Source organism: Carassius auratus, unplaced genomic scaffold (assembly GCF_003368295.1).
Source record: "Carassius auratus strain Wakin unplaced genomic scaffold, ASM336829v1 scaf_tig00053694, whole genome shotgun sequence".
Taxonomy (NCBI): Eukaryota; Metazoa; Chordata; class Actinopteri; order Cypriniformes; family Cyprinidae; genus Carassius; species Carassius auratus.
In genome coordinates, this window is record NW_020527277.1 from 3,873 (window position 1) to 17,030 (window position 13,158).

The 13,158-nt window shown below is 30.7% G+C and overlaps 1 protein-coding gene across 1 annotated transcript; it reads left to right on the forward strand.

The window, feature by feature from the left end:
- The first annotated feature begins 501 nt into the window (after positions 1 to 501).
- On the forward strand, positions 502 to 13,088 carry LOC113090238 (phosphatidylserine synthase 1-like). Its single transcript, XM_026256197.1, has 10 exons — positions 502 to 935; positions 3,392 to 3,483; positions 4,606 to 4,650; positions 4,798 to 4,922; positions 5,778 to 5,936; positions 7,378 to 7,529; positions 7,603 to 7,744; positions 9,970 to 10,082; positions 11,236 to 11,301; positions 13,010 to 13,088. The coding sequence occupies exons 1-10, from the start codon at positions 757 to 759 to the stop codon at positions 13,086 to 13,088; spliced, it is 1,152 nt and encodes a 383-aa protein (XP_026111982.1). The 5' UTR covers positions 502 to 756.
- The last annotated feature ends 70 nt before the right edge of the window (positions 13,089 to 13,158 follow it).

Genomic DNA, 13,158 nt, shown 5'->3' on the forward strand with positions numbered 1-13,158 from the left:
TATAAATAATAATAATAATATCACTAGCTTTATAATCTTTTTGTATTATATTTGTTTTCTTTTCATTTATTATACAATTAACAAAAGCAAAAAAAGACCTCTAACACTAGCTTGCTATATTCTTTTTCTATTCTATCTGATTTCTTTTTATTTATTCTATTATTTAAAAAAAAAACTTGCTATGTGTACTGCGTTACTCTAACTGAGACTTGTTATAGCACTTATATATCATTGCTCTTTTGTTGATTTTGATTGCTTCCATTGTCCTCATTTGTAAGTCGCTTTGGATAAAAGCGTCTGCTAAATGACTAAATGAAATGTAAATGTGATGTTTTTAAAATATGCAAACCTATTTCAACTAATTTAAATAATAAAAGCTTTTCCTTTTTTTAAGTAAAACGCAATGCCACTGTTGTTGTAATGTAAATGCAATTAAACTCAACAGCGTGACCTTCAGCGCCTGAGAAACTCGAGTACACGTTTTGACCCTTTTGGCTTGCCATACCAGCTGCACGCAAACCAATGAGAATGCACGAGCTTTCTGTTTTCCCACCAAAGTGTGTGGCATCTTTCCGCTCCGTGCATGCATCTCCTTCCCCGAGCCACCGATCGTGGGGTGCATGCATTTATTTAAGGCTGCACACATGCGTGGCCGACATCCGGGTCGCATTCGTGCAGCAGACGGGCGAGAGAGCCGCTCACATCACGGTAACGTTAAATCAAAGGTGAACGGGGCGGAGTAGAGGAAAGCCGAGCATGGCGTCCGCGTACGGCTCCAGGACTCTGAGTAAAGATGATGTGAACTACAGGATGCATTTCCGCATGATCAACGAGCAGCAGGTGGAGGACATCACCATCGACTTCTTCTACAAGCCGCACACCATCACCCTGCTCACGTGCACAGTGCTCAGCCTCATGTACTTCGCCTTCGCGCGGTGAGTGACGCACTAGTACGTGAATGTCTGTGGCACAGAGAGCACAACTCTGCTGGCGCGCGCGATTCATGAAGTAGACAAACACTTGCTTCCAGCGGATGTTCCACGCGTTTAAAATGTAAAATCTTTCACTTCCGGGAAAGCAAACAATAGTGCTGATGACGTCACCGATTTTCAGAACATGTGATACTTTATTAGGATACTTTGATGAATAAAAAGTAAAAAAAAAAAAGAGGCTTTGTTTTTAAAATATAAATATTTTGTAATAACAATATACACTACTGGTCAGTAATTTCTTTCTTTCTTTTTTTTTTTTTATAAAATCAATACTTTTATTCAGCAAGGATGTGTTAAATTGAAAGAAAATATATTATTAGAATATTTTATTTTGAATAAATGCAGTTATTTTGAACCTTTTATTGATCAGATATATTAGACAGCAGAACTGTTTCCAACACTCATAATAAATCAGAATATTAGAATGATTTCTAAATGATCATGTGATCGACTGATGTTACATGTGACACTGAAGGCTGGAGTAATGATGAAAATTCAGCTTTGCATCACAGGAATAAATTATTTTTAAAGTATATTCAAATAGAAAACTATTATTTTAAGTTGTAATAATATTTCACAACATTACTGTTTTTTCTGTATTTTGATCAAATAAATGCAGGCTTGATGTGCAGAAGAAACTTCTTTCAAAAACATTAAAAATAGTAATGTTTCCAAACTTTTGGTCTGTACTGTATATACAATTACAAATTATTATATATAAATCGTCAGTTTGTTGTCTCGCGCATTAAACCAACACGGAAGTGACAAACTGTAATTCATCAACTGGCCACTAGGCTCCAAAAGGGAGTCAATCCCATAGTCTCCCCATATTAAAATGCCCAACTCTACACCAGAAAAAAAACATTTTTACAGCCTGGTACAAAACATTATTTTGGTGTGTATAGCTAATTTCGCCCTTCGTGACAATTGTGCTGAGGGTAAACTTTTGGCTTCATAAATGCTCTTCGGAAACCATAACATAACAACAAAAGACAATACTTTATTGAACCTTGTCAATAAGTGTGCGCTGCAAACACCTCATTTTTTGACGAATGTTTCTATCAGTCCGCTCGTTTTATCACGTTTAACCATAGCTGTCATTGGTTTGTTTGTCTGGCAGTGGCAGAAGATATTTAACCAGATTTCTAATTTGAGGCTGTATTACGTCGATTCTGGCACCCGGCATCATAACAAGATGATATTTTAAGCTCTTTACGTAGCCGAATCTGCGCTGGTTTGAGTGGGTCTCCTCCAGTTTCCCTTTGTTTTGCTGCCTCCAGTGCTGAAAACAACAGACCAATCAGAAGAGAGGCTCATGAATATTAATTAGACGATTAAGAGCTAGGGGTGTAAACTTTTGAACAGGATGATCAGGATAAATTGCATCAGGGTAAAAACTTTTTATTTTGTCTTCTGGGAAACATGTATGTATGTATGTAGCTTCTGAAGTGCAGTACAAAAAAAAAAAAAGATCTTTTAAATCAAAATAAGAAAAATTACTCATCATCTTGCTTAAAAGTTTACACTCCGGCTCTTAATGCATCGTGTTGCCTTCTTCAGCGTCAGTAAATGCAGATCATCCAGGAAATAAAACACAGTATTGATATTCAACAGGGTGATTTTTATAAATTCAGCTATTATTTTGTATTGTGGAGTGTATATATCAGCATCTGTTTTGTGAAATAGATTATTCAAGACAGTACTAAATAAACAAAACATGAATTTAATGATCCTTATTTTGTAAAAATTATGAACATTTTGCATATTCTTCAAGGGGTATGTAAACTTTCTGTGCACAAACAAAATCTGTGCAATTTTTAAAAACTGACTTTGCAATCTTTAATCGAAATTATAAGTTGCTCTTTCTGCACTGTAAACGCTTGATGTTTAAATATATGACTTTTTTTTTTTCTAAATGCATGAACGGTTCATTCTTTATGGATCTTCAAGTGAAAACATCGGACTCCTCTCTAATGCATTAGCAACACTTCTCCAATAATCTGCTCTAACTCCGCCCCTTTCTTGAAATCCACTATGGAAGAAAATATCTGTTGCAACTTTAGTCTCATTGCAACATTAGGTGTTTGTGTGTTTGTTTGGGTGAAAACAGAAGTGATCGTTCCCACGCTATCAGTTCCAGACTCTTTCAACAGCATTGTCACTTAAAGTAAAATGATTTATGTTTTCAGAATGCCAGGAAGATATTTTCCTAAAGTGTAGTTGCACACATTAATTCTTTGTGTTCAGTTGATGCATATGAGTGCGTGTGTGTGTGTGTGTGTGTGTGTGTGTGTGTGTGTGAAGTGAATTGTATTGTGAAACTGTGGTTGAATAGAAAGAGGAAGATAGGCTGTGTGTTCGAGGGCTTTTCAGTGTGTGACCTCATGTTTCCGTTGCAGAGATGATGGAAACCCTGACAATAACCTGTGGGTGGGTCTCATCCTGGTCATCTCGTTCTTCCTGGTCATCAGCGTTCTCGCCTTCCCCAACGGTAAGAGTCATGAAGTTGTGCTGAAGTGTGTGTGTGTAAAAAACACAAACAGCTAGTTAACATTACTCATTTATTTAGTTTAACTTTGTGCTAAAGCATCTAAAACTGAAATAAAAATGAATCGAATTAATTAAAACTATATATAACATATGTTACATATTAAAAAGACAAACACGACAAATTAATATTTAATTAAATTAAAATGTTTTACTATGAATGTGTTTATTTTTTATTAAAACGGAGAGGTTTTAGAAAAATAATTTAAGATTGAAAGACAAATTTCATAAAAAGTGTTTTTTAAAAACTAAAAAAAAAAATCTTTGGACCCTGTTACTGTTGGAATTTTGATAAAATATCTGTGCAAACCAAACTATCAGTTTTCAGAGAATAAAATATAATAAATACTAAATAAATACACTATATAAAATATATAAAATACTAAATAAATGCACTAAGTATAACGTATGAAGCAGTATATAAAACATATAAAGCATAAATAGATGCACTATATAAACGTATAAAGCACTTAATAAATGCACTACAAAAATATATAAAATACAAAAAAAATGCACTATATAAAATATATAAAACACTAAATAAATGCACTAAATATAACGTATAAAGCACTTAATAAATGCACTATATAAAATGTATAAAGCACTAAATAAATGCACTTTATAAAACGTATAAAGCACTAAAGAAATGCACTATATAAAACCTATAAAGCAGTAAATAAAATGTATAAAGCACTGTATAAAACGTAAAGTGCCGAATTGCAGAGCTGGTGCAAACATATCCACATCTCTACGATCAGATGCTTTCAAAACTTCTTTTCTTTTTACCTCTAAATGAATAACAACAAGAGACTTTGCCGTGAGTATATCAGAGCCTTTGGACATGACAGCATTTGTAGTTTGTAGCTTTGTAAACCTCTCCCACACTGTCGTGGTTTGGCCTCGTTTACGTTGTATTTTACTTGGTCGCATCAGTACAGTGTTGCACCACAGCGCCACACTGGTCAAACCGTGGTACTGCAGGCCCTTACATTACATCATATGAGACGATTCAAATATCTGTCAACATTTCCTATTGTCGTTCATAACCATCTCTGTCTCCTTTCAGGTCCGTTCACAAGACCCCATCCAGCGATATGGCGGATAGTGTTCGGTGAGTGGATCAGACGCTGGTTTTTGAAGCCTAATAATAAACATGAATAGAGGAGGAAAGGGCAGAGCTGAGGTCGTATCTGAGCGGTTGGGTTAGTAGGTTGGTGTGTTTCCTCTTTCTGAAGGCTGTGTTTGTGTGGCTGTGCAGGATTGAGCGTGCTGTACTTCCTCTTCCTGGTTTTCATCATCTTCCTGAACTGGGAGCAGGTCAAGTCTCTCATGTTCTGGCTGGATCCCAATCTGCGCTACGCCAAACGGGAAGCCGACATCATGGTCAGTGACGAGCCAGTTCTGTTGTCAAAGGAATAGATCACGAATGCATTGTGTTGTTTTTTATTTAACTTGATATACTAAAATAACTGTGTAATATTTTAGATCTAAATAAATAAAAAGACAAAATTATTGAAGCTTTAATTCAATTAAAATTATTTGTCAATGCATCTTTTATTTGAAAATTATTTATTAAATTAAAATTCAAAACAGACCATGTCATTGTTGAAAAATAAGGTTTATGAATTTAAATTTGTCGTTTTTTTATTCTATCGTTGAAAATATAATAAAATATTTTTATAATTTAGAATTTAACAAAATAATAATGTAATAAAATACATGCTTTTAAAATTTTTATCAAACTATTTGATTTTTAAAATTGAATACCGAATCCAGAAAAATATGGAATGATTTTAGAATAAAATTTGACAAAGTGAGAACAAAAAAAAAAAGTTGGTGAAATAAAAATTTAATTCAAAATAGTATCCAGAAAAAAAAATGTAATTTTAAATTTTGGAATTTTGGACGAATTGAGAACATAAAATGTTAACTAATTTGAATTCAGCTGGTTGCCAAGGCATCATTTCTGAACCTCATTTTATTTAATTGGATGTGTTAAAATGACAAACTGAAATAACAATTAATAAATACAATATTGACATAATAAAAAAAGAAAAAATTGTAAGAATTTTTTTTTAATTGTAAAAAAAAACTGAAAATATACAAATACTGTAATAAAAACTTTACTAGTATCTCAATAATACTAAAACAGTCTCAAACAGATGCATGTTGTGACACCCAGAATAGCAGCTTGAGCGCGTGTTAAACTGTTACCGCGGTGATGATGATGATTGACAGGAGTATGCTGTGAACTGTCATGTGATCACCTGGGAGCGAATCCTCAGCCACTTCGACATCTTCGCCTTCAGTCACTTCTGGGGCTGGGGCATGAAGGCTCTGCTGATCCGCAGCTATGGCCTGTGCTGGACCATCAGCATCACCTGGGAGCTGACCGAGGTACAGAGCTCACGCTCACAGAGATTCACAGAACAATATATGATCAGCTTTACCAGGAAACAAAAGGAATTGTTACATTTCAATATGATTGCATTTAAAAAGATTAAACAAATTGTTTTCAACATTATTATTTCAATTAATCTGTAATAAATTTGTATTAAAGCACAGAATACAGAAATATTATACATAGAATTAACTTGAAATAACTATTAATGGAAATTAATAATAATAAAAGTTATAATTATTTTACTTCAACTACTTGCCAAGGAAGCATTTCTAATTTTTAACATAAATAAAACCTGAAACGGAAATAAAATAAAATAATATGGAAAACGATATGGAGTTACTGAAAAATTTACAAAAAAATAATTAAACCTTTAATTAATTCAAATTAAATTTATTTTTAGATTGATTCAATATTAAAACCAACAGCACAGTTTAAAAAAGCAAAAATATAAATAAAAAATAAAACTCCTTTAATTTTTATTAACTTTAGTTTGAAGTACTTCAATTACTAAAACTGAAATAAAAAATTAATAAAACTATATAGACATTAAAAAAAGGAATAAATGCAACAAAAATATAAAATATTATTTATGATTTTATTATAATATTATTTATTATTTATATATATATATATATATATATATATATATATATATATATATATATATATATATATATATATATATATATATATATAAAATTTATATATATTTTATAAAATATTTAGTTATATATATATATATATATATATATATATATATAACTAAATATTTTATAAAATATATTTATATAAAACTATTTTCCAGATTAAATAAATAAAAAATGAAAACCGGCAACAAATGGTGAGGGTGTATCAGTAATAAGGCAATTTTTTTAAAATAATTTAAGATGAAGGGTGAATTAAAAAAACACATTTATAAAATATTGTATAAAAATATTATAAAATATGAATTTAATACCAATTTTACAATGTAATATTTAATAAAAACATGCTTTTTAAAATTAAATCAAACAATTAGATTTTTTTTTAAATAATAATATTTATATTAAAACCAACAACACAGAATTTATTTAAAAAAAAAAGACAAACAAATAAATAAAGCACCTTTCATTGGGCCATATTACTGTTGAGATACTGTTGAGAATCGTTTTTTTAATTCTATTGTTGAAAATATAATAAAATATTTATTATTTTAATGTATTTTTTTATGTATGTAATTGTTATTATTATTATTTATCTTTTTCAATTATTAAATGCAATTTATTAAATTAAACACCCCAAAATATTAATAAAATTGTTAAAACTACTTCTTGTTAAAAACGGCTTCTTACGGCTTGACTTTATTAGCTCGAAACATGCTAATGTCAGAAACAGCTGAAATCATCCGTGGGTCGACGAGACGCACAATAACTCCCGAGCGATCTCTCCGTGCAGCTGTTCTTCATGCATCTTCTTCCGAACTTCGCCGAGTGCTGGTGGGATCAGGTCATCCTGGATATCCTGCTGTGTAACGGAGGCGGGATCTGGCTGGGAATGACCGTCTGCCGCTTCCTGGAGATGCGCACGTATCACTGGGCGAGCATCAAGTAAGAGACGCCTCAAACCCTGTCTTCTGAGAGCGTCCCTCAGAGACTGAACCAGTGTGTTTGTGCTGCACAGAGACATCCACAGCACCACGGGGAAGATCAAGCGCGCCGCTCTACAGTTCACACCGGCCAGCTGGACATACGTGCGCTGGCTCGACCCCAAATCCTCCTTACAGAGAGTGATGGGAGTCTATCTGTTCATGATCATCTGGCAGGTCAGTCCTTAATTAGCAAGCTCTAGTCATGAATGTTGAGCAGCGAGCTCATTGGCTACCGATACAGGAGAGAACCAATCAGCTGTGCCGTGTGATGATGATGTCATCAGCGGACCTGTCGGACTGCTCCATCTAGAGTTTCATGCCAGAGCGCTGTATTTAAAGTTTTATTAGAGTTTACTAAATCTAGAAAAATTTAAAAGGAGATCATGTAATTTTGGATAAAATTAATAACTATTTTATAGTGGGATTTTATTGATTTATAATGAGTGACCTATATGTAATTAATCAAATTATCGCTCTCAATTTAGTTTAGCATTTAGTTATGATAGTTTTACAATCCCAGAATACAATGTGAAAAACAGAAGAATAAGCAGTGTGTGTATATATACTGAGTCTGTCTCTAAAACTACATACTGAGAAATATTAATAATTAATATAAATAGTAAATATTAATAGTTTTCTAATTCATTTTGTCTTTCATCTCATTCTATTTGAGTCTGAAATATTGATCAATATATTTAATTAAATACTAATTAATCTGTATTTCTAATTTCTTCATCTTTTTTGTATATTTGTATATTTATTGCCCCTAAATTACATGGTGAGAAATAGTAATAATTTAATATTAATATTTTTTTATTTATTAATTTTGTCTTTCATGTTATTTTTTTGGTCTGAGATATTCATCAATATATTTAATTAAATACTAATTTATCAGTATTTCTCGTTTTGTCTTTCTCAAAATTATATATATATATATATATATATATTTGTTTCTATTTATTTCCAAACTACATGGTGAGAAATATTGATAAGTATAATAAAATACCAATTCATCAATATTTCTTATGTAATCTTTTAAATATTTTAGACTTTGTCAAAGTGATTATATTTTTTTATTAAATTTTATTTCCAAACTACATGCTGAAAAATATTGATAAATATAATCAAATACCAATTTATCTATATTTTTACTTAATATTTTAATTCTTTTAGTCTTTCTTTGTCCAAACTACATGGTGTGAAATATTGCTAAATATAATCAAATAACAGTTTATAAATATTTTTACCTAATCTTTTAATTCTTTTAGTCTTTCTTAAGATTATATATTTATTTAATATTTTATTTAATGTCCAAACTATATGGTGTGAAATATTGCTAAATATAATCAAATAACAGTTTATAAATATTTTTCACTGTTGTTGTTTTTTTTGTCCGTTTTACAAATTAAAGGGTGATTTAAATAAAATTAATTAGGTCTTTATTAGTCTTATTACATTTTTTTTAATTGTCAGCGTAAAGATAAGTAAAGTTTTCCTGAGAGACCGAAGCTCCGCCCACAAGCCGTTTCCACGGCGATGAAAGCCCACTCTTCATTCTGTATTGTGTGAGAGGAGGCTCTCTTCTCTTCGCTCCCTACTGAGGGCCCTTTAAAGTGTAATTACATGTCTTTGAGTAGAGTAGAGCCTTTGGGTGTTCTGGGAATCTCAAGATGCTTTTTTCTGCTGTTTTTAGATCGTTTGCCTTATTTTAAGAAGGTCAGGTTATAAAAACAGAACGACCGCATTTAATACTTGTATGATGTGCAAAATATGACCTTTTTATATTTGATTTTCTGAATCGCATTCGCAACCGCTTGATTGTTTTACATGGTTGCAAAATGTGAACTATATTATGCAACTATTATTTATTTATTTATTAGTTTTTTTAACAAAGATGTATATGTTGGTCTAAATTAAAATCAGTTTGAATCATTTCAAAAACATTTTTTGTTACTTGAAATTAAAATAATTGTTAACTTCTGTTGAAATATAAAAAAAAACTTTTATTTTTTTCTGATGGTTCGTTAAAGCAACAATTGCCTTTTTTGAATTTGATGTAAAAAAAAAAACCAAAACTGAAATAAAAATATAAAAATATATTTGAAAAACTAATAAAAATGGAAAACCAAAACAACTAAAGTACTAAAACTTGAACTAAAATTAGCTTGAAATGAGAAAAAAATAAGATCTGATTTAGAATGTTGACATTAATAGTTTTTAAATGATACTAAAGTAACACTGGTTGAAATTGTAATGATTGATTTAAATTGTTACAGTTATTTTAAGTTTTTAATCGAAGCATTAAAACAGAATATTAACAGATGAATTCAAATGTAAAACTTGATCAGATCTCTGTTTTGTCCCTGTTTTCATTGGTTTATTTTGTTGTCTGACTCAAGCTGACGGAGCTGAACACCTTCTTCCTGAAGCACATCTTCGTGTTCCCAGCATGCCACGCTCTCAGCTGGTGCCGGATTCTGTTCATCGGGATCATCACGGCTCCTACTGTACGGTACGTGATGTGTCTTAGAGGAAAACAGGCAAAAGACTTGATTATTATTCACTGGAAATGATAAAAATTGCAAATAGAAAGGGTCTAAAATTTATAAAAAATGTAATTTAAAAAAATTTAAAAAATTAAAAATTTATATAAAAACAAAAAAATAAAAATGTAATGCCCACAAAAGAATGCAATTAAAAACTTAAAAATGAATAAAATTTGTAATATTAATTAAAAAAACAATCCAATAAAAATGATGCCTGCACACCTGAATTATTAATTAAATCAGAATGTAACATTAAATTGGATTAAAAATGTAACTTAAAAATGGTTAAAATTTAAAATAATATTAATGTGAAAACAATCCAATAATAAGCGGAGTAATTTTTATATGAAAACACACCTTGAATCATTATGAAAACATTTAAAATAAAAAATGTAATGTAAAATTAACAACAAACTAAAATAATATTAATATAAAAACTATTAAAAAAGAATCTAATGCCTGCACAAATTAAACATTAATTAAATCATAAAAATGTAGAATTAAAATTGATAAATGGATAAAATTTAAATAAATGTGAAAAAACAATTAAATTTAAATGTAACCAGACTAATTTATAGTTCCGTTGGTACAATATAAAAAAAGTACAATATAAACTAGGAAAAATGTATATAAAAAATAAAATTTAATAAAAATATATTCTTATATATATATATATATATATATATATATATATATATATATATATATATATATATATATATATATATATATATATATATATATATATATATATATATATATATGTATATATATATATATATATGTATATATATATATATGTATGAGAGAGAGAGAGAGAGAGAGAGAGAGAGAGATTGTAACTATATATAAATAAAATATTATAATATTAATAACAAAAAATTATTTAATTATTTTTGTGGTGATGTAAGTTTGAGCAGTGTGCAGGATTTATGTGAATTTTTTAAAAACAAGTCAAAATAAAACACTTAACATATTCTTTGTTTACTTCCATGTCATGTGCATCAGAGAAATGAAACGTGTTGTTAAATTATTGAAATGTTTGGGGGTCTCTAGGGGTCTTTATTTTTCTAAATGTGGAATCAGATGTGTTTGACTGATGAGCGTGTTCCTCTGCAGGCAGTATTACGCCTATCTGACGGACACACAGTGCAAACGGGTCGGGACTCAGTGCTGGGTGTTCGGGTGAGTCTGCAGCGGCTGAAGTCACAGAGAAGGGTAATCTGGAGCGTGTTTCCAGTCATGCATGTGTTTGAGGTCATGCATGTGCTGCTTGCAGGTCAAACACTGAACCACAAACCCTCGTGAACGCTGTCGATCCCTGCTGCGCCGCTGGGCTTCACTGCAGGAACGGTCATTCGCTTCATCTCAGATATGACCTAGATGTAGTGCAGAGCGAGTTATCTCGTGCCAGACATCTAGGTTAAATCATCTAGACTTTATCTAACATCCTCTGGCTCTGTTGCACAATTAACCTCCAGTAGAACACAAAGCTGCATGATGTGTAGAAGTAGAAATCGATATTGTAAAACGTGATTGTCAAATCACACATTTGTTGATTTAATTACTTTATTTAATTAATTATGTGTGCGTGTTGTGTGTGTGTGTGTGTGTGTGTCAAAATAAAACACTTATTAGTTTACCTGCATGTCATTTGACCATTGATCAAAATCAGACAAATGTAAACATGCAAATGTGTTGTAAAATATGCATTATGTTGTTAAATATATTAAATATTAACTTAACCTTTGTGCATTGTTCAAATTCACTACCCTTTCGGTATTTTTGGGATAAAACATCCACTCAATTAAACTGCTGTAAAAACAATTCATTATTAAAGTATCAATTCATATTTTTTTTTTTTTGCATAAATCTATTAATCAACCTCACTCCTGATCAAAACTACCAAATGTAAAAAAAAAAATCAAGATTTTAACTCTTTAATTACCAAGTTCATAAATGATGTCACTGATTTTGGGGGAAAAAATACACAAAATTACATATTTTCAATATAAAAAGTGATTGTGAACTGGATATTTTTTTTACTTTTTTTCACAGTCTTGGGCATGTCAAAGATTAGTAACAAGATTGGCTTTGGTGCATTGTTAGTTTTTATGCAGCATTAGATTTACATTTTTTCTCCCTCATTTATTGTTGGTGGCTGTTTTTGCCCCATTGACTTCCATTATAACGACATTTTTTGATTGCAAAGCCATGACATTTCCCCAAAATATGGCCAAAATAAGATTTGTCACCAAAAACCATTCCATTAGCTCAAACACAGAAAGTTGTGGCCAAAATAAGACTCAACTTTACCCCCTAGTGTACGAAAACGTCCCAACAACGCATAAGGGTTAAGATCAACTAGACTTCATTTAACTTTCTTTGGCTTTAAGTTGCACAATTAATGTTCAGTAGAAAGGTTTGTTCAATATTTTGGAATTAAATTGATATTTCATAGTGCTATTGTCAATTCACACAGTCTGAGATTTAATGTAATACATCTATGCACTACTGGTTTCACTCTGTCAAAATAAAAGCTTGATGGTTTAGAGTTTGAAAATGAGAAATTAAGTTTTTTACAGCAAATGATTTTGTTTACTTTACAATATTCTATTTTTTTTTCGTTTAATTTGCTTAATATTTTGTTTCATAATAATCACAATTAAAATCATGGTGATTTATTATCTTGTAGTATTTTATTATGTTATAGGCCTATGAATCCCTGAAAGATTTCATCTTAAGAAAAAATTATAAATAAAAATCAGAGTAGAAAGTATTTTTTCAGCCTTTTTTAAAAGCTATTCAAGTCATCTGGTGAAAATTCTTTGCAAAACAAATTATCGTCACTGTCATTGTTTTCCAAAAACGAACTCTGTTTTCCTTCCTGCAGGGCGATCGCTTTCTGGAGGCACTGGCCTGCGTTAAATTTGGACAGGACTTGTTTTTCTAAGCGCAGGTTCTCTATGTGATTTTGTGGCTCGTGTGTTTGGTGAGTTCCTGTTGTTTTTCTTCACTTTCAGTTAATCGAAATACAGTTTC